Genomic DNA, 21,217 nt, shown 5'->3' on the forward strand with positions numbered 1-21,217 from the left:
GAGGCCTTCATTGGTAAGCTAAAGTATTAAACTCTAGATTTCTCACTCCCTCCTCCGCTTTACTTACCATATTCATCTTATTTATGATCAGCCTTCCCTCACTAGAAGGCCAGTTCTGTAAGGGCAGGAATGTTTGTGTTGCTTACTGGCAACAAGAGAGGCAGGAAAACATTAGGTTTTTACAATAATCCAGGTGAAATTTGTTGACTTGGACCAGGATGTAGCAATTGAAGAAATGAAAAGTAGACAGATTCTGGATTGTATATGGATGCCACCTGGGAAAAAGGGAAGGGGTCAAGAATATTGTTATGTGCTGCTTAATGACAGGGATACATTCAGAGAAATATATTGTTAAGCAATTTTGTTGTTGTGCAAATATGACAGAGTGCACTTACAGAAACCTAGATAGTATAGTCTACTACACATCTAGGCTATATGGAATAGCCTATTGGTCTTAGGCTACAAACCTGTACAGCATGTTACTATATAAGACCACACGAGATTAAATCAAGCACAAGAAAAAATGATACAAACCAGAGACTTGGTATACATGAAATGTATGAGGTTGCTATGGGAGTAACAGGGTATATTGTTTTACAACAAAATTGTTTTTAGTAAGTACAAAGAGTACCTTCTAAAATAATGATAAAAAGTGTAGTATAGTAAAATACATAAACCAGGGACATAGCCATTTATTATCATTCTCAGGTTTTGCGTACTGTATGTACCATATACTTTTATACAACTGGCAGTGCAGTTGGTTTGTTGACACCAGCATCACCACAAACATGAGTAATATGTTGCACTCCAATGTTACAATGGCTATCACATTACTAAATGATAGGAATTTTTCTGCTCTATATAATTTTATGAGTCTACTCTATGTGATCTGTCATTGACTAAAACATCATTATGAGGCACATGACTGTATCTGTAAAGCTTAGGCTCAAACATTTGGAATTTGGGATGTGGAAGAATGTGAGAGGACCAGGTTAGGGGTGGTATACTTGATTAAGTTTGGGATACTTATTAGCCATCCAAATGGAGGTGGCTGAGTGGCAGGTTGACTATATGAGTCTGAAGTTCATAAAAATGGTCCAGGCTAGAGATAGAAATGTGGGAGTAATCAGTGTGTATTTTGGTAGCTAAGATATAGATAGAGAAATGGTGCAATATTTATGATTGGCTAGATGAGAAAGAACCTGTATTGAGAAATGGTGGCCAAGGAGGTGGGAGGAAACCAGGAGGATATGAGGTCCTAGAAAAATCTAGAAGGAGACTTAAAGAAAGATGAAGTGAGCAATTGTGTCAAATGCTGCTTTTAGGCCAAGTAACGTAGGAATTGACCATTGGATTTAGCCTTGTGGAAGTCACGGAGTGGTGGGAACCAAAGCCTTGATTATAGTGATTTAAAAAATAGGAGAGAAATTGGCAACAGATAACAAATATCTTGTACTTTCCTATAAGGTTGTTATGAGGAGAGATAGAGTTAGAGATAGAGATAGAGATAGAGATAGAGATAGAGATAGAGATAGAGATAGAGATAGAGATAGAGATAGAGATAGATAGAGATAGAGATAGAAATATATTTACAATGGTTAAATCACAACTAATGGAGAGAACAGAAATTTAATACAAATGAGTTATTGACAAGTTGTACCTGTGGTCTGAAAAGTTGATTGTTACTATGAAATGATATGTTCTCTTATTATCAATCTTTTAGGAACTGTTGGCTCATGGCCTCAGCAATGTGATTTCTTCATTTTTCTTCTGCATACCAAGCGCTGCTGCCATGGGAAGGACTGCTGGACTATACAGCACAGGAGCAAAGACACAGGTACTTTATCATCTAGCAGGGACAAAATAACTGCTGTGCCTTTACTCTCCTTCCAGGAGAATGGTTGAGTGAGCTTCTCTCTAAAGTCCTGAAAATATTTCTACTTCTTCAATTTTTTTCTCACTAGTTTCAAAGAAGTCTGTCTCTTTTGTCTTTCTTCTGAATGATCCTTCCAGAAACTCAACGATTTCCGTTAGCTCTAAAAAAAATTCTATACTAATGGCAATTTTATTGTGGCAACCTTTGAGCCAGAGCTCCCTCTAGTGGTACTCTAACCTTGTTTTTTGCTAAGCTAACCAATTTGAAACTGCCATTTTTGTGCACTTTCTTTAAATAAAATGAAATAAATTACATGCAAAATTAGTTATTGACACTGAAATTCAGGTATATGTAGATATACAGGTATGTGAATTAATAATAAGATGTCTGTGCTCATTTGAGGTTAAAGAAACAATTACATATTTTTATTTTGATAATAAAATATTGTCAAAATATATAAAGAAACAATTACATATTTTTATTTGAGTGGCTGCTATATACCAGGTATTATGCTGGATACTGATAAGATGAGAATGATAATAATGAAAATGTAGCAGTGATGATGATAATGATATTGGTGTTTGTGGAAGCATATATTGAGTTTTGTGCCAGGCATTGCCTGTCATTTACATACTATGTAAATGAACTCATTCAACCCTTTAGACAGCTCTGAAGGAAGTATAATTATTATTCTCAGTTCCCACATGATAAAAGTTGAGGAAAAGAGGATTAAAGTAAATTACCCTGGTCACAGAGCTAAGGAGCTAACAGAGCTGAAATCTGAACCCAGACAGATTTATTCTAAATCTTGTATTCTTAACTACTGTTCTATACAAGAAAATTCACGTATATGTTAATATAAAAATTAACATTAACAGCTATCTATTATTAAAACAATCCACATTTGTTTAAAATCAAAATTGAATAAAAATTTATAAAACATTTTATGTAATAATTCAAACATTTATAAGAGACCAACTTATAGTAAGTCTTTTTGGGAGTGATTGGAAGAATAAATTTGAAAAGGATATAGTTCTTGACCGTGGGGAGCAAGTAGCAGGAGAAATATGGGTAAATAGATGTTAAAATATAACATAAAACTAATAATAAATTATTGATGAATAATAATTCATGGAGCAGAGGAGAATGTATAATGATTTGTCAAATAATTGCCACAACTCATCAGCTAAGAAGTGAAATCCTCATTCATCCTTGTTTTACATGACAATTTAATCAAATTTTATGTAGTTAGTGACTTCGAGCATAGCTTTGTCACATGTATGGGCATAAACATTTTACAAACTGTACTTTCTAATGTGTCAGACCTAAATCTGAATGTTTAATAAGTAGCGTACTCAAGTATCATCCCTTACTTTAAAGATTTTTTTATCTATAAAATTCTAGCATTCTATAGTAGTTTCTACTTGGTTTCTCCTGAGGGTGAGTATATTAGGTTTCTTTTCTTCATGTTCAGGTTAGATAAGTAAAGGGAATGGTTAAGGACATGGATTGCAGAGCCTGGGCCTGTGTTCTGGCTCCACCACTGGTGATTGGGTGACTTAGCTTACATAATTTGACCTCTCTAAGCTAAGAGGCCTTGGCTGTTAAAGTAATTATTATAAGGACTAAATTATAAGGATTAAATTAATTAATATAAGGATTAAATGCATTAATACATGCTTATTTAGCACAATGCCTAAGCACCAAATAAATGCTCTTTCAAAGTTAACTATCACTAATTTTATTATTATTACTAAGTATTTTTATAATAAATATTATAATTATAATGAATATTATAGTAAAATATTTTCAGAATTTTTTGTTCAACATTTAATATTAAGATATTCTGGTTTGGTTGGGATGCAGAAAGTCAGTTTCTAGTCTAAGTTGCTCCTCCAACTAGCTGGGGAGCTTGAGCAAGTTAGCATCTTCATGATCACATGAACAGAGAAGATTGGAATAGAATCTATAAGATTTCTTCCACCTAGAGTGTGTTCCATATCTGGGTTTCCTTAGGCATTTATTGCTTTTCTAGTTACTATTTTAGTAACAACAAAACCATCTAATTAATCTTTGTAACTTTCAATATTTAATTCTGAAAGATAATATGCTGAGAAAACATGCAGTTATTTTTAAATCTGGAATTTTTCTTACTTTTCTTTTTTCATTTGTCTAATTAATAGGAAAAGAATGGAGAAGAGGTCTTCTCTGTTCCAAAGGCCATACATTTGAATGATTAGAACAACAGAACTTTTCTAAGGATTTTCCATTTAAGAGTTATTTTCGGCATGGTTTTCTATTCATCCGATTTCTGAAGAAATAAAAGAAATATAATAAAACACTAGTTCAGGGGAATAAGGCTTGGCAACAGAGTATTTTATACTGTTCTGCTTGTTGAGATGGTCACTAATCTGTTCAACAATTCCCATTAAATTGCACAGAGAAAAAAAGGGCAAAGGGATTAAGAAGTACAAATGGATAGTTACAAAATAGACATGGAGATATAAAGTGTAGCATAAGGAAAATAATGTAATAAATATGTAAGGGGAAAAAGGGATACTAGATTTAGTGGGGTGATCACTTTGTGTGTTATGTGGATCTCTAATCACTATGCTTACAACTGAAACGTATGTTATTGTATGCCAACTATAATTGAAAAAACTCATTCAATTGTAAAATGTAAATACAAGCAACTAATTGTCTATTAAATTTCAATAAAGATGAAAAAAATTCCACAGAGAAGGAATCTGTTATGTGCATATCCAAATAAAGGATGTTTTCCCATAGTAATCATTTTAGACTTTTAGCATGGCAACTGTTAAGTTTATGTGGGTATAACTGATAACTGAACTGAAATGGTTTGCTGAAGGCACTGGATAAACCAAGTCTTGAAAGTTTTGTTATAAATAGGCTCTTTATGAAACCAGTTTTCTGTGTGTGAAGACTTCATAAAACAATTCCTTAGATAGCTTTATATCTTTAAAGGACTAGACTTATACCCAGTAAATCAATCTAGAAGAATTAAAAACTCTTCAACTCTTAGGCTAAGGACAACTAACTAAAGAACCTTATATTTGTTGATTATTTCACTAATCGACTCATTAAATATTATCAATATTTCTGTAGAAACTTATCTTTTTTCAAAATATTTTTTATTTTTATGGTTGTCATACAATATCATATTAGTTTTGGGTATACAACATAGTAATTAGACATTTATATAACTTACAAAGTGATCACCTTGAAAATACCCAGCTGAAGATGTACACAGTTATTACAATATTATTGACTATATTCTTTATGCTATAATTTACACACTCATGACTATTTTGTAACTACCAATATGTATTTCTTAATCACTACCCCTCTTTCACTTCCTCAAGCCCCCTCCTGTCTGGCAACCCTCAAAATGTTCTCTGTTTCTACGAGTTTGTTTCTGTTTTGTTTATTTTGTTTTTTGATTCTACATGTAAGTGAAATCATATAGTATTTGTCTTTCTCTTACTCTATGCAGCACAATACCCTCTAGGTTCATCCACATGTTGCAGATGGCAAGGTTTCATTCATTTTTCACTTATTAATTAATTAATTAATTTTTATTTATTTTTATGACTGAGTAGTATTCCAATATGTGTATGTATATACGTACCCACATATATCACTTGTTTATCCATTCATCCATTAATGGACACTCAGGTTGCCTCCATATCTTGGCTATTGTAAATAATGCTGCCATGAACACATGATTTACATGTCTCTTCAAGGTAGTATTTTGGGTTTCTTCAGTTAAATACCCAGAAGTGGAATTACTGGGTCCTTCTGTGTCTCTTTTTAAAGCTTTTCTTTTAAAGTCTATTTTGTCTGGTATAAGTATTGTTATCCCAGATCTTTTTTTATTTCCATTTTCATGAATATCTTTTTTATCCCTTGACTTCCAGTCTGTGAGTATCTTTCAGTCTAAAGTGAGTCTCTTGTAGGCATAATATTTTGTTTAAAAGTTCTTATCATATAAAATCATCAGTTATTACTAAATTATCAGTTTAGTGTCAGTTTGATATGCACTGTAACTTTTTTTTTATAGGCAATCTTTAGTTTTCTAATGACTTAATTCTCACAAAGAGATTTTTCTCCTTTATATGCTAGGGAGTGCTGGCAATAAGTCCCACTAAATATGGAAGAAACTTGTGTCTAGCTTCTTTCACTTAGTTAATAGTTTTGAGTTTCATACCTGCTGTTGCATACATTGATAGCCTGTTCTTTTGTATTGCTGAATAGTATTCTACTGTAATATACCACAATTTGTTTTTCTATTTACCAATTAATGGACATTCCAGTTTTTTACAAATTTTAGTGTTTATTAATTAAGCTTTTATAAGTATTCACATATACATATTTGCATAGACATATGTTTTTATTTTTCTTAAATAGTTCTGGGATATATAGTTAGTATATGCATAACTTCATAAAAAACTGCTAAACTATTTTCAAAGTGGCTACACCATATTCCATTCCTACCAGCAATGTCTGGGAACTTTAGTTGCTCTAAACCCTTGCCAGCCCTTAATGTTAATTGATTATTTATTTGTTTATATACTTATTTTTAATGTTAGCCATTCGAATAGGTCCCGATTCACTCTTATTTCTTTATAATGATATTCTAGTCAGCTTTTTGGTCTTTTTTTTCTCCTGTTAGACTGATAGTTTGGCCCAGTGTTTTTATTTAGTCATGAATATTTGCTTATGTGAAATCAGGTTCTCCATCAAGTGGAGCACAGCTAGGAGTCATGTGATTTGAATTGTCTTTTGTCGGCAGATTGAGTTGGTTAGAACAAGATACTAGTGACTTTTCAGGATTAATAAAATTAAGTCTGTTTCACTGCAGAGACTTCTCCCATATTCCATATAACTGTTTCATATGAGAGTGCTTCCTAACAAATAACTCTCTCAAAAAAAAAAAAAAAAAAAGAAAGAAAGAAAATTTATCATCGGCAAAGAAAAACCCTAAACTGAGTACTCAGTTATTACCCAAACAACTCCCTAGGAAGCGAGCAGAGGAGTCAAGCTGAACAGCAGGCTAAAAGGCTTTTAATTAAAGTGCCACCTTCACCATAAAACAACTACAAAAAGCCATCAATGTAACGTTTGGTAAAAGTTGATGATGTCCTATTTCTTAGTGTGGAATTACTTTTCTCTTGTCATTAACTTAATTTGATTGTACTAGTTTGTCAGCTCTTATGTTTGGGTTCTGTCAGTTGCAAAATATAGATAATGATCCTATGCAATTTAACAATCACATGCCTACAGCTTATCTCTTCTAAACAAGATAAACTAAGAATTATATTTTCCCCCTATAACTTTGGAATAATAAGAAAGTTCAAGGTTTTTTGTATGTCTTGTATTTTACAGGTGGCTTGTCTAATATCTTGCATTTTCGTCCTGATGGTCATTTATGCAATAGGACCTTTGCTTTACTGGCTGCCCATGGTACAGTAATCCATTTTCATGATCTACTTTTTAAGTTTACTTTAAATGAGAATTATTGTGTATTAACATTTCTTAAAAGAGTAACTTCAATGATCCTAATGTGTCACCCATTAATGATTCATGTGTCATTCATGTGACAAAATTAATGAGTTAATGAAGGAGAAGTGGAAAAAGATGGCATTTGATAGGCGAAGAATGAGAGGGTACCATGACTATTTTCTAATTATTAGGCTCTTGTATAAAAATAGCATAGTGGAATTCGATTTATTCTGTGCTCATTTAAAGAGAAAAATTTTATCAGAACTTGAGCTGTTAAAAAATGTGTAGTGGGCAAGAGAGTAGGGAACAGAATGCATCTTGCCACCTTTAGCATATATTTATAAAAAGTGACTCAGAACACTAGTACCAGTGGTTCACCTTGCCTTTAATAAGTCTGAGGCATGAAAGTTACACAAGTAAGATCCTGGTCTTCATAGAGCCAGAGACAGTTTCAGCCCTTCTTGTTCTAATTCTTCATTTATATAGTGAGATTAAATCATTTCCACTAGAGGATCTTTCAATAATTAAGTTTACTTTTCAAGAGAGTTATAAATACCTTCAGGTGAAACCATATAATTGATACTCAAGACAATTGTAAAGAAATACATGATATATTTAATTTCTGCAACCAACAAACTTCAAACAAATGGTTATAAATAATTATTATAAAGTTAAGAGGACATATAGCAATCATTATGACATTCATCCTTATCATTTATTTCTTTTTCCTTCTTCCTAAATTTTTAGAATGACACAAATTCTACCCTGTGATTTTCTAGAATTGTCATTATATTCCTGAAATAGGTTAGTCCTAAACAAAATAAATATTATTTTATTCTTCTAAATGGTGATTGCTTTTCTCTAGTAAATATTTTAAAAACAAATGAATAAAAATAACTTTAGTCTTTTAAATTTAGATTAAAATCTTTATATTGTTTGTTCATCAACTTATTTCTTATTTGTAGTGTGTTCTTGCAAGTATTATTGTCGTGGGACTGAAGGGAATGTTAATACAGTTTCGGGATTTAAAAAAATATTGGAATGTGGATAAAATCGATTGGGTAAGTAGAAATTTGACCTAAAATTTTCCTCTTTGGCTTAAACACATGTTATAAAATAACTTTTAATACTTCAATTTTAAGAAAATAAGTTTTAGTCATTTGAGACTTGTATACTTTACGAACTACCATTTACTTTTTCAAAATCCTAATAAAAACATTAAAATATAAAATGTCTTTTTTCTTATATGGCATGGAATTTTGTCAAATTTTGATTGACGTGTTGTTTGAGAACTTTTAAAGAAATGCTAACTAACATGAGTGGATTAGGGGTTCCTAATTTTTTCTATGAATTGATTTTAACAGTGAAGCTAATCAAAGAAATGTCGACTAATAGAAATGTTACCATTTATAACATGTATGAAAAACCAGCATTAATTGCTAAGATATATGTACTACATTGATATGGGGTGAACATATTAATAGTGATCATATTCATTCTAAATATAAAAAGTCTCATGAACTGTGTTTTAAATGGGTTACATTGAGAGGATCGTTATGTTAATAGGATATTGCCAGCAACAGATTAAATTATACTGAAGAATGATAAAGTGTGGCTTCTACTAACAGAAATGCTTAACCTACTTATCCTAGAGAAAAGCCTCTATGCAAGAACATCCAGAATTCTTTACCTCTTCACTATGAGTGAAGTATTTCATGAGTACCCTCTGTTTGGCTCTACTATGAAGCTCACCATTATGGAAATAAAATTTTCTATGTATTTCTTCTCCTTCAGATTTTTTTGCTCTGAGACTTTGGAGGATTCTTTATGCTGGTGCCTACTTTCATATTCCTTCTAAGGCTTAAAATTACTTAGCTCCTACCAAAGTATAATGTTGGGTGCCATGGGTATAATGTTGGGTGCCATGGGTAATACAAAGATGAATAAAGAACTACTTACCCACTCTTGATATTTATGTTTGTGCAGGAAGCAGACACTTATGCAAAGCATACTACAACATGAACTAGAAGCAGAAGTACAAGCTTAGTGATGGGGGGAATTAGAGACTGGGACATTTAATTTGGACTGGGTTAATGTGAAAGACTCTCACAACAGAGCTGAAATGTGACTTGAAGGAACAATATTTTTTAGACAGGCCAAGAGGCCAAAATTAGCCAGGCTACTAGAGGATTGTGACTTTTTAAAGGTGATATATGTGAGGTAGCACATGGAAATAGATGCACATTTAATCAATAAGCTATTTGATAATCCTATAATAAAGGTGTTTCTAAGAAACTCAGTAATCACCTAAGATAGAGCACATTACCATATATGAAGTGGAGAGGTGTCACCAGAGGTTTCTTCCAGGAAATTATGGGTAGAACATATAGTATGAGGGTGGTAGTAAAAACAGACAGGGTTGAAAAAGTTAAGAATGGGTTGGACTAGAAAAGGTTGCTATGTCCTACAGAGAAGACTAGACTTCATCTTGAAGGCAGCGAGGTATCACTGAAAGGGAAAATAGAGATATGATTTATGTATTAGGAAGATTACTTAAGTAATTTGAGGAAGATGGATCAAACTGATAAAGTATGCAGCAGTTGGAGCACTGCTTTAGTAATTCGGGCAAACAAATGAGGAAGACCTGAACCAAAACTGAAATCGTGAGATTCAAGAGGAGGAAGTAGATTTGAAAAACATTAAAAATGTTCCATTATTTAGCCCTCACCACCAATTCATCATATAAAGTGCAGCAGTCTAGAATGACTTCTAAGTTTTTAGTTAGGAGCATCGCTGGAGGAAGATGACATCATTCACTGAGTTATAGAACATGGAATACTGTTTAAATGCATTTAGTGGTTACCTTTAGTCTTTTTTTTTTTTTTTTTTACATAGGTTCTCATTCCCGAGTTATTTCCATTCATCACTTTGTTTTCTGTATGTCATCACTAAAGAGGCTTATGTAGTTTATACTCCCTGAGCGTGGTGAAAACAGCCACCTGTTTTCTTCTTATACTAGAAGAAAGTCTCTGACTGAGTCTAAAATGTTTCCCTCAGAACTTTTTAGACTTGATATTACATTTAGGCATTGAAAGATAAGGCAGAGAAATCACATATCAACATGATATCTTTTTACTTTATGTGAGTTTGTTTTTCTAAAGAGATGTTCAAGAAGTTCTTTCTTACCTATGAAGTTTGGTATTAATAAGAATATTTCTTTTAGTTGAATACCCAGTATCAAATTTCTATGAAAGTGACATATCATCTTGATCTCAGAATCAATAATTACATAGAAAATTTTTTTCCAAATAAATCTTTAAGTATTTTTCAAATCTACTTGTTCTGTCCTGTTAATGAATTATGTATTTGTCAATTTTATTATTTTTCTTCATATATATAATTTTCCCATGATTAGTGTGTGTGTGTGTGTGTGTGTGTGTGTGTGTGTGTGGTTTCTCTGGACTTTTCACTGTATTTCTGATTATGTATTTCTGGCTATGAAAATCCCATTTTTAGCTTTAAATTTGGGTTTTATCTCTGTAACGTTTTTTAAAATTAATTAATTAATTTTAATTAGTTTCAAATATACAGTACATGTTTTTTAAATTTATTTATTTATTTTAATTAGTTTCAAATTTATATAGTTTATAAAACTATCCCCGTAATTGCTCCTTCTTTCCTCTGGTTTTCCACCTAGCCAATATATTAATGCTAACTACATTCCCTATGCCATGCTCCCCATCCCCGTGACCATCTCTCAACCTCTAATTTGTACTTCTTTAACCCTTCGCCCCATTCTCCCAGCCCCCAACCCTCTCCTCTCTGTCCATCATCAAATAGTCCACTATATTTGTGTTCATTCATGATTAGTTTGTTCTTTTTGTTCCTTAGATTCCGCATATAAGTGAAACTATATGGTATTTATCTTTCTCTGTCTGACTTATTTCACTGAGCATAATAACCTCTAGGTCCATCCATGTCATTGTGAATGGTAAGATTTAATTTTTTTAACGGCTGAGTACTATTCCATTGTATATATAAACTATAACTTCTTTATATAATCATCTGCTGATGAGCATTTAGGTTGCTTCCATATCTTGGCGATTTGTAAATTGTACTGCCATGAATATTGGGGTGCATAGATTGTTACAAATTATTCTTTTGGTTTTTCCTGGATAAATACCCAGAAGGGAAATTGCTGGGTCAAAAAGTATATCCATTTTTAATTTGTTGAGAAACTCCATATTGTTTTCCATAGCAGCTGCACTAATTTGGAATTCCACAAACAATGTATGAGGGTTCCCTTTTCTCCGCATCTTCTCCAATGCATTTTGTTTTTTTATTTATTGATGATAGCCGTTCTGACAGGTGTGAGGTGATACCTCATTGTGATTTTAATTTGCATTTCTCTGATGATTAGTGACCTTGAGCATCTTTTCATATGTCTATTAGCCATCTGTATTTTCCCCTTGGAAGAATAACTGGTTAGGGTTTTCTACCCATTTTTTAAATTGGTTGTTTTGATTTTTTTGTTCTTGAGTTGTACGAGTTCTTTATATATTTTGGATATTAACCTCTTACCAGATGTATCATAAGCAAATATTTTCTTCCAATTAGTAAGCTATCTTTTAGTTTTGTTGATGGTTTCCTTTGCTGTACGAAAACTTTTTAGTTTGATGCAGTCCCATTTGTTTATTTATTCTTTTGTTTCTCTTGCCCAGGAAGATATATCCCCCCCCCCAAAAAAAATTACTGTTAGTAATATCAGAGAGTTTACTGTTTATATTTTCTTCTAGAAGTTTTATGGTTTGTAGTCTTACACTTAAGTCTTTAATTTATTTTGAGTCTATTCCCGTATACTGTGTAAGAAGGTGGTCCAGTTTCTTTTTTTTGCATTTATCTGTCCAATTTTCCCAACATCATTTATCGAAGAGACTGTCTTTACCCCATTGTATATTCTTTCCTCTTTTGTCATATATTAAGTGAGTGTATAGACGAAGATTGATTTCTGAGCTCTCTAATCTATTCCATTGATCAATGTATCTCTTTTTATGCCAGAACCATCAGTTTTGATTATTGTAGCCTTATAGTATAGTTTGATATAAGGTAGTGTGATACCTCCAACTTTGTTCTTATTTATCGAGATTGCTGTGCTATTCAGGATCATTTATAGTTCCATGTAAATTTTAGGATTATTTGTTCTAGCTCTCTGAAAAATGCCATTGGTATTTTGATAGGGATTGCATTGAATCATAGATTGCTTTGAGTAGTATGGCCATTTTAATGATGTTGATTCCTCCTACCATGAGAACAGTTTATGCTTCCATTTATTTGTATCTTTCTCAATTTCTTTTTCAATGACTTATAATTTTCTCAGAACAGGTCTTTTACCTCCTTGGTGAATTTGATTTCCTGGTGTTTTATAGTTTTTCTATGCAATTGTAAATGGAATTGTTTTCTTAATTTCTATTCCCAAAAGTTCATCACTGATGTATAAAAATGCTACTGACTTCTGAATATTTATTGCTACGTTACTGAATTCATTGATCAGTTCTAACAGTTTTTTGGTGGAATCTTTAGGGTTCTCTCTATATAGTATCATGTCATCAGCAGATAACGAAAGGTTTACTTCTTTCTAATTCGGATATCTTTTATTTCTCTGTCTTGTCTGATAGCTGTGGCTAAGACTTCCAATACAATGTTGAAAAGGAGTGGTGAAAGTGGGCATCCTTATCTTGTTCCTGTTCTTAAAGAAAATGCCTTTAGTTTTTCTCCATTGAATATGATGTTAGCTGTAGGTTTGTCGTATATGGCCTTTATTATTTTGAGGTATATCCCCTCTATTCCCACTTTGCTGAGAGTTTTTATCATAAATGTATTCTGGATTTTGTTGAATGCTTTTTCTGCATCTATTGATATGATCATATGGTTTTTATTTTTTGATTAGTTAATGTGGTGTATCTCATGAATTAATTTGTGGATGTTGTACCAACCTTGCATCTCAGGAATAAATCCAACTTGATCATGATGTATGATATTTTTAATGTATTGCTGAATTCGGATTGCTTATATTCTGTTGAGGACTTTTGCATCAATATTCGTAAGAGATATTGACTTACAGTTTTCTCTTTTTGTAATGTCTTTGTCTAGTTTTGGAATCAAGGTAATGGTGACCTTGTAAAAGGAGTTAGAAGCTTTCCCTCTTCTTTAATTTTTTGGATAAGTTTCAGAAGAATAAGTGCAAATTCTTCTTTGAACGTTTGGTAAAATTTGCCTATGAAGCTACCTGGTCCAGGACTTTTTTTTTTGGTTGAAGTTTTTCATTACTGATTCTATTTCATTTGTGGTAATTGGTCAGTTCAGATTTTCTGTTTCTTCTTGACTCAATCTTGGGAGATTGTATATTTCTAGGAATCTGTCCATTTCTTCCAGATTGTCCAATTTGTTGGCATATAATTGCTCATAGTATTGTCTTATGATTCTTTGTATTTCTGTAGAGTCCATAGTTATGTCTCTTTTATTTCTGATTTTATTTATTTGAGTCCTCTCTCTTTTTTCCTTGATGAGTCTAGTTAAGGGTCTGTCAATTTTGTTTATCCTTTCAAAATACTAGCTCTTGGTTTCATTGATCTTTTGTATTATTTTTATAGACTCTATTTTATTTATTTCCACTCCGATCTTTATTATTTCTTTCCTTCTATTCACTTTGGGTTTTGTTTGCTGTTCTTTTTCTAGTTCTTTTTAGTGTAAGGTTAGATTGTTTATTTGAGCTTTTTCTTGTTTCTGTAGGTAGACCTATATTGCTATGAATTTTCCTCTTAGGACTGCTTTCACTGTGTCCCATAGATTTTGAATCATTGTCTTTTCATTTTCATTTGTTTCTAGTATCTTTTGATTTCCTCCTTGATCTCATTAATAACTCATTCATTGTTTAATAACATGCTATTTAGCCTCCATGTGTTTGTGTATTTTTCAGTTTTTTTCTTGTAGTTGATTTCTAGTTTCATACCATTTTGATCAAAGAAGACGGTTGATATGATTTCGATCTTCTTAAATTTATTGAAACTTGTTTTGTGTCCTAATATGTGGTCTATCCTAGAAAATGTTCCATGTGCAGTTGAGAAGAATATATATTTTGCTGCTTTGGGGTAAAAATGCTTTGGAAATACCATTAAATCCATTTGGTCTAGTGTGTCTTTTAGGACCATTGTTTTCTTGTTGATTCTTTGCCTGGAAGATTTGTCCTTTAATGTCAATGAGGTGTTAAAGTCTCCTACTATGAGTGTATGACTGTTGATCTCTCCTTTTATGTCACTCAATAATTGCTTTATGTATGTAAGTGCTCCTATGTTGGGTGCAAATATGTTAGGTTATGTCCTCTTGATTTATTGATCACTTGATTTATTGATCACTTTATCATTTATTGATCACTTGATTTATTGATCACTTTATCATCATGTAATGCGCTTCTTTGTCTCTTATTTTAAAGTCTATTTTATCTGATATAAGTATCACCACTCTGGCTTTTTTTTTTTTTTAATTTCCATTTACGTGAAATATTTTTTTCCATCCCTTTACTTTCAGTCTGTGAGTGTCATTTGATCTGAAGTGAGTCTTTTGTAGACAGCATACGCGTGGATCTTATTTTCTTATCCATTTGGCTACCCTATATCTTTTGATTGCGGCATTTAATCTGTTTACATTTAAAGTAATTACTGATGTGTATATAGTTACTGCCATTTTATTATTTGTATACGTTATAAATATTTTCTTTTTTACCCTTCTCTTTTTATAGAAGTCCCTTTAACCTTTCTTGTAATATTGGCTTGTTGATGATGAGTTTCTTAAGCTTTTTTTCTGTCTTGGAAGCTCTTTATTTCACCTTCCATTTTAATCGAAAGCCTTGCTGGGTGGAGTATGTGTGGTTGCAGATTCCTGTTTTTCATAACTTTGAATATTTCTTGCCAGTGCCTTCTGGTCTGCAAAGTTTCCATTGAAAAATCAGCAGACATTCTTGTGGGGATACCCTTGTAAGTAACTAGCTGCCTTTCTCTTGCTGCTTTTAGGATTCTCTCTTTTTCTTTGAACTTTGGTGTTTTAATTATGATGTGTCTTGATGTGGATCTGTTTGAATTTCTCTTGTTTGGGACTCTTTGTGATTCTTGAACTTGCATATCTAATTTCTTTGCCAGTTTACTGAAGTTTTCTGTCATAATTTCTTCAAATAGATTCTCAATCTCTTACTCTCTCTCTTCCGCTTCAGTTATTCCTATGATCCAGATATTGTTACGCTTAATGTTGTTCCGAGGTCTCTTAAACTATTCTCATTTAAAAAAAATGTTTTTCTTTTTGTTTTTCTGATTAGGTGTATTCTGCTACCTTGTTTTTCAGTTTACTGATTAGATCTTCTGCTTTGTCCAATCTACTGTTGAATCCTTCTAGCGTATTCTTCATTTCAGTTATTGTATTCTTCATTTCTGTCTGGTCCTTCTTTATAGTTTCTATGTCCTTTTTTATGATTACTATCTCTCTGTTGAAGTTCTCATTGTGCTCATCCATTCTCTCCATAAGTTTGTTGAGCATCCTTATAACCATTACTATGAACTCTGTCTCTGTTAGGTTGTTTGCTTCCATTTCATTTAGCTTATTTTCTGGAGTTTTCCTATTGTTTTATTTGTAGCATGTTTCTTTGTTTTCTCACTTTATTAGCCTCTCTATTTGTCAGGAATATTTATTTTGTCTCTCAGCCTTAGCCAGATGGCCTAATGTGGAAGGTGTCCTATGTGGCCTAGTGTCACACTTTCTCTGACCCCCTATGCCAGGGGTACTGGATGAGATCTTTGTGTGAGTTGTGTGTGATCTTCTGTTGTCACCAAACCTTTACTGTTGTTAATACATCAGTGGAGGAGTTTAATGCTAAGGCTGACTAATTCTGAGAATTGGCTGCACCCACAGGGTAAGAGTTGCTGTGTGAGAGCTGACCTCACTGAGTGAGATTTGCCCTAGCAGGTTTGTGTACTTGTTGCAACCACCCTTTGTGTGTACTGCTAATGGGGCTAGTCAGAAGTTGCTTTGTTTTGATCTGGTGCCAGCCTCCAGACGTGTTGGTTTTGTGGCCCTTTGGGAGAGGCTCCCCAGTAGGCCATGGTCAGCCACTGCTTTTGACTGCTTAAGGTTACCCCATGGGAACTATAAAGTGATCCGTAAATGGTTGTAGCCTATGCTTGATCTATAGGTAAGTGGAAGAGACAATGTTGTAGATAGCAGTCCAGTCATCTCCCATCCCCGACCTATGGCAGTTTAGGAGAGGGACCAGTGTTTCTCAAAGCCTGATACAGCCTGTCAGTTGCTTGAAAGTCTCTGAAATTGGATGAGCCTCTGGGTGATATGCATGTTGTGTGGTGCAGGGACCCAGGAAGTCTCCTGGGTCTATTGAGTAAATTTCCCCCTGCCACTGCAGTTCAGTTTACATGCCAATGCTGTCTCTGTGGCTCCTTGTACAAATTTCCAATGGTAGCAGGGTCATCTGCTGCCCATCGTGGGCCTGAATGCACCACTGGAGGGCAGGGGCAGCTACCTATCAATGTGCAGTGGGCACTTTGTGTATTGGATAGGACAGAAACTCAGGAAGTCAAGGGCTGTCAGGCCAGTACAGATCCTTGTAATCCCCTCAAGAGATATTGCAGCTCGTACAAGCAGCAGTGGTCTGCCCACAACTATTCTTCCTGAAATGTGCTCACTGCACTAGCCAAAGTCTGTTGCTTATGCAGACTGCACAACCCCAGCTCTCATACAGCTCTCATGCAGGGCATAGGAGGCTGCCTGTCAATGGGCTACAGGCATTTTGTGGCTTTGATGAAGCGGGATCTCAGGGAGACAAGAACTGTCAGACCAATACATCCTCAGTTTTGCTGCAACTTTTGTGCCTGTGCATTCCTGCTGTACTCACAGATCACAGTGAGATCAATTACCTTCTGGGGCTGTTCCACAGATCCCTGCACTCCCCATATGCAATATTGCAACTCTTGCAGGCAGCAGAGGTCTGCCTGCCACAGATTTCCTTGCAGTGCTCACCCTGTGCTAGCCAATGTTTGTTGCCTGTGTGGATTGGGAGAGCCAAGGATGAGGGGCAGGGCTCTGGCAGTTCACTCTCAATGGGCTGCCTGGGGCAAATTGTAGGATGGGGCTGGGTCTCAGAGAGACAATGGCAGTCAGATCAATACAGCCTCAGTCTTTAGGCAGCTTTTGTAACAGTTCCAGTTCCCGCTGACGTCCCAGATCACAGAATGACCAGCTGCTGTCTGGTACCAGCCCACAGATCCCCAAGATCTGCCCAAGTTCGTGTTGGCAGCAGTGATCTGCCTTAACCTATCTTGGAAATATTGCTCACAGTTCTGACTGCCAACTGTAAATGCTTGGCCCTGAATCAGTGCAGGGCATGGCAGCCATCCAGCAACAAAAGTCCCAGGTAATCTGAAGGTTAGGTGGGGCAGTCTGATCTCCTCAGGCCAGTGCTTCCTAATTGCCCTGTGAGACAGGTTTGCATAGTCAAGCTGGAGTGGCCTGTAGATTGCCTGGTAGTGGGGTTGGAATAGGTACAATGGTGGCTGCCCTTCCAGCCCTTATTCTGGTGCCAGGTAATGCAGACTTTCTCGGTATGAATCCCATGTGAGCCTCTGACCCACTGCCAATGTCCCGGGTCAGTGTTTGAAGTTTAGAAAGCCTGTGTGCGGACCCTTCAAAGGGGTACCTAGGGTTTCAGTCTCCTTCTGTCTCACCCAGATGGCCAGAATTTCCTCTGGTTTTTGCAGCAATAGTTATTGGAATCTCCTCTTCCATGGGCTAGGACCCTGGGCTGAGGAGCTCCCAGATAAGACCAGAACAACCCCTCTCCTTCAGTAGAGCCCCTGCAGCCTCACTCTCCCTCTCTGTGATTCTCTTCCTCCTGCAGGTATGAGTCTGAGTCCCAATTCTGGACTTTGCTTCTCCTACAGGCTTTGGTGTGATTCCTTTATGTTATCAGATGTAGGTGTTACAATCAGCTGGACATCAGGTGATTCTCCATGTTGATTATTTTATAATTTAGTTGCAATTTCAATGTAGACCTGGGAGGAGACAAATCCTGCTTTAAATAGTCCACCATTTTTCTTCCCAATCTTCTATCTCTGTAATGTTTTTATTTCTATCAAATTCCTTTCCTAAAATTTTCTAGCTTGCTTTTTACCTCTTTTATTTATTCATTCATTTGTTTGTTTGTTTGTTTGTTTGTTTGTTTGTTTATGTGAGGCAACCCTTGGTTGACCTCACAGATTGCAAGGAACTTATCAGTTTACAATCCCTTATTTTTTATTTTTTTTACACCTACAGCACCTGCTCTTCCTAGATGGTCTCCCCTCCAGGTACTAACTAGGCTTGACTCTGCTTAGCTTCCAAGATCAAACAGGATCAGACTTGTTTAGGGTCGCATGGCCATAGTCATTTTTTTTAAATAAATTTTTTTTTTCTTTGAAGCTTCATATCTATTTTTGAGGGGTTTTTCTTCCCAAGATTATATTGCCTATTACATGTCTAGGCCTATCTTCTGTTTCATTATTTTTTTCTTTCTTTCTCCATTTCTATGAATATATTCCTTGCTGATTTCTGTATGATTATAATGAATTTTAAATGAACGAAGCTATTTGCTGAAAATAATGGGGAGAGGACAATAGGTAGCAAGTGAGGTATAACAGCCTATAGCTCTGATTTTTAGGTAGATAATCTGATGATTTGTTTCTGGTTCATACAAGGCTTCACAAATCACGGGCTCTCTGGTGATCTGACACTTGCTGTCTCCTCTCCACTCTTCACCTTACTTCACCTCCGTCAGTCTCCTTTGGTTAGGAAGTTAGGTTGCAAGTGATTCACTTCACTGCTTATCTTTCTATGATATCAAATAAATAACATATGGATACATTTCCTTTTTCTCTGGTGGCTCGCCATTGCCCCTGGAACTTAAAGATCTTATCAGAAGATTATTGTATAGATTTTTCTAAATCATGACATTATGGAGAAATCTAGAATTAATTGAACTTTAAGGATAAATTTGTTAACTTCCAGTGTCCTCCTTGATATCTTCCAAATTTTACAGTATTTGGCAAGTCTGCACTATATTTTGTATTATGGGTTGTGACCATGTTCTTGTTTCACTGAAACTGAATTTTCCTCTTTATATATTTATTTTTTAAAAATAGTTTTTGGTGGGTTTTTAATAGAGGAAAGTGGAGTAAAAAGGCCCTTAACATACTACCTAAATCTGATATTTGAATCTTTACCACAGAAAGGTAATTCTGGCAGTAGTACGGCAAATGATTTACAATACTGATAGCAAATGCAGGTAGTTAAGTAGGAGACTCTCAGCATAGTATAGGGGAACAACAGTAAAGTACGAACTAGAGTATTATCAGTGAATTGAGATGAGGCTATGGTTTGAGATATTTTTATTAATAACATAGAATTTGGAAAAAGTTTGGACAAGTAACTGAAAAAAGAGAAATAGTAAAATATGATTCCAAGGTTTCTGATAGTAGTGTCTTAAAAAAATATTAGTGTTATAACTGAAAGGGAACATTGGAGGAAGGGCAGATTTTGGTCTGAAGATAATGAGTTTGCATTTAAATATATAAACTTTGAAGATATTTGGTAGACAGTTTGAAAAATGGTTTAATAGCTCAGAATTGCTAGGCTTCTACATAGAGGTAGTAGTTGAAAAGTTGGAGTTAGTAGGCAATACAGTGTGGGCAAAAAATAGAATTGAGAAAGATGACATGGATATAACAGATATATTATGGTTAAATGTGACTGAGTTTAGCTAAACAATGGCCTCCTATGGTTGAAGTGGCCAGTTATTTCTTTGTTGCTAAGAAACTGATTTAGGCATAGAATTTATAGTGAAAATATTATGTAGACTTTTGTGGATGAAAGCTGTATTACTCAGTAGGTAGAATAAGTTCAGATTACTCATTAAATAGAATAAACCTAAATCTGTAAGTAAAGTTACCAAATATGGGTGTGTGTAAAAATATGAAAATTTAAAGTTTAAAAAATCATGGAAGCAGTCATCACATGAAAAATCAGAAATTTATACTTCTTTAAAAATTTTTTATATATTTATTTTTTCAATTATAACTAACATAAAATATTATATTAGTTTCAGGTGTACAACACAGTGATTACACATGTATATAACTTATAAAGTGATCATCCTGATAAACCCAGTTCCGATCTGACACCATATTAGTTATTATGACTGTATTCACCATGCTATACTCCAACAGTCCCCAATTTTTTTGGCATGAGAGACCAGTGCTCCTGTGAGAATCTAATGCCTGTTGATCTGAGGTGGAGCTGAGGTGGTGATGCTATCACTGGGGAACAACTACAAATACAGATAAAGCTTTGCTCACCTCTGCTCATTCCTGCTGTGTAGCTGGGTTCCTAATAGGCTACAGACCAGTACTGGTCTGCGGCCCAGGGTGGGAGGGACCCCCTGCTATATTCTATATCCCCATGGCTATTTTGTAACTACTCATTGGTATCTCTTATTCCCCTTCCCCCTTCACCCATCCTCCCACTTCCAGTTGGACAACCATTAAAATGTTCTCTCTAACTATGAGCTTGTTTTTGTTGTTTGTTTGTTTATCCTGCTTTTTAGATTCCACATATGGCATTTGTCTTTCTCCATCTCATTTACTCCACTCAGCACAATACCCTCTCTGTCCATCCATGTTGCTACAGATGGCAAGATTCATTTTTCTAATGTCCGAGTACTATATGTATATA

The 21,217-nt window shown here is 34.5% G+C and overlaps 1 protein-coding gene across 1 annotated transcript in view; it reads left to right on the forward strand.

The window, feature by feature from the left end:
• The window catches only part of SLC26A7 (solute carrier family 26 member 7), a 131,023-nt gene that overhangs the window by 73,832 nt on the left and 35,974 nt on the right, over positions 1 to 21,217 (forward strand). Inside the window, exons 8-10 of the mRNA XM_011384815.2 lie at positions 1,724 to 1,837; positions 7,283 to 7,360; positions 8,365 to 8,460. Of these exons, the coding sequence (XP_011383117.1) occupies positions 1,724 to 1,837; positions 7,283 to 7,360; positions 8,365 to 8,460 (288 nt within the window). The remainder of the gene's footprint in view (positions 1 to 1,723; positions 1,838 to 7,282; positions 7,361 to 8,364; positions 8,461 to 21,217) is intronic.

Source organism: Pteropus vampyrus, unplaced genomic scaffold, assembly GCF_000151845.1.
Source record: "Pteropus vampyrus isolate Shadow unplaced genomic scaffold, Pvam_2.0 Scaffold627, whole genome shotgun sequence".
Classification (NCBI taxonomy): Eukaryota; Metazoa; Chordata; class Mammalia; order Chiroptera; family Pteropodidae; genus Pteropus; species Pteropus vampyrus.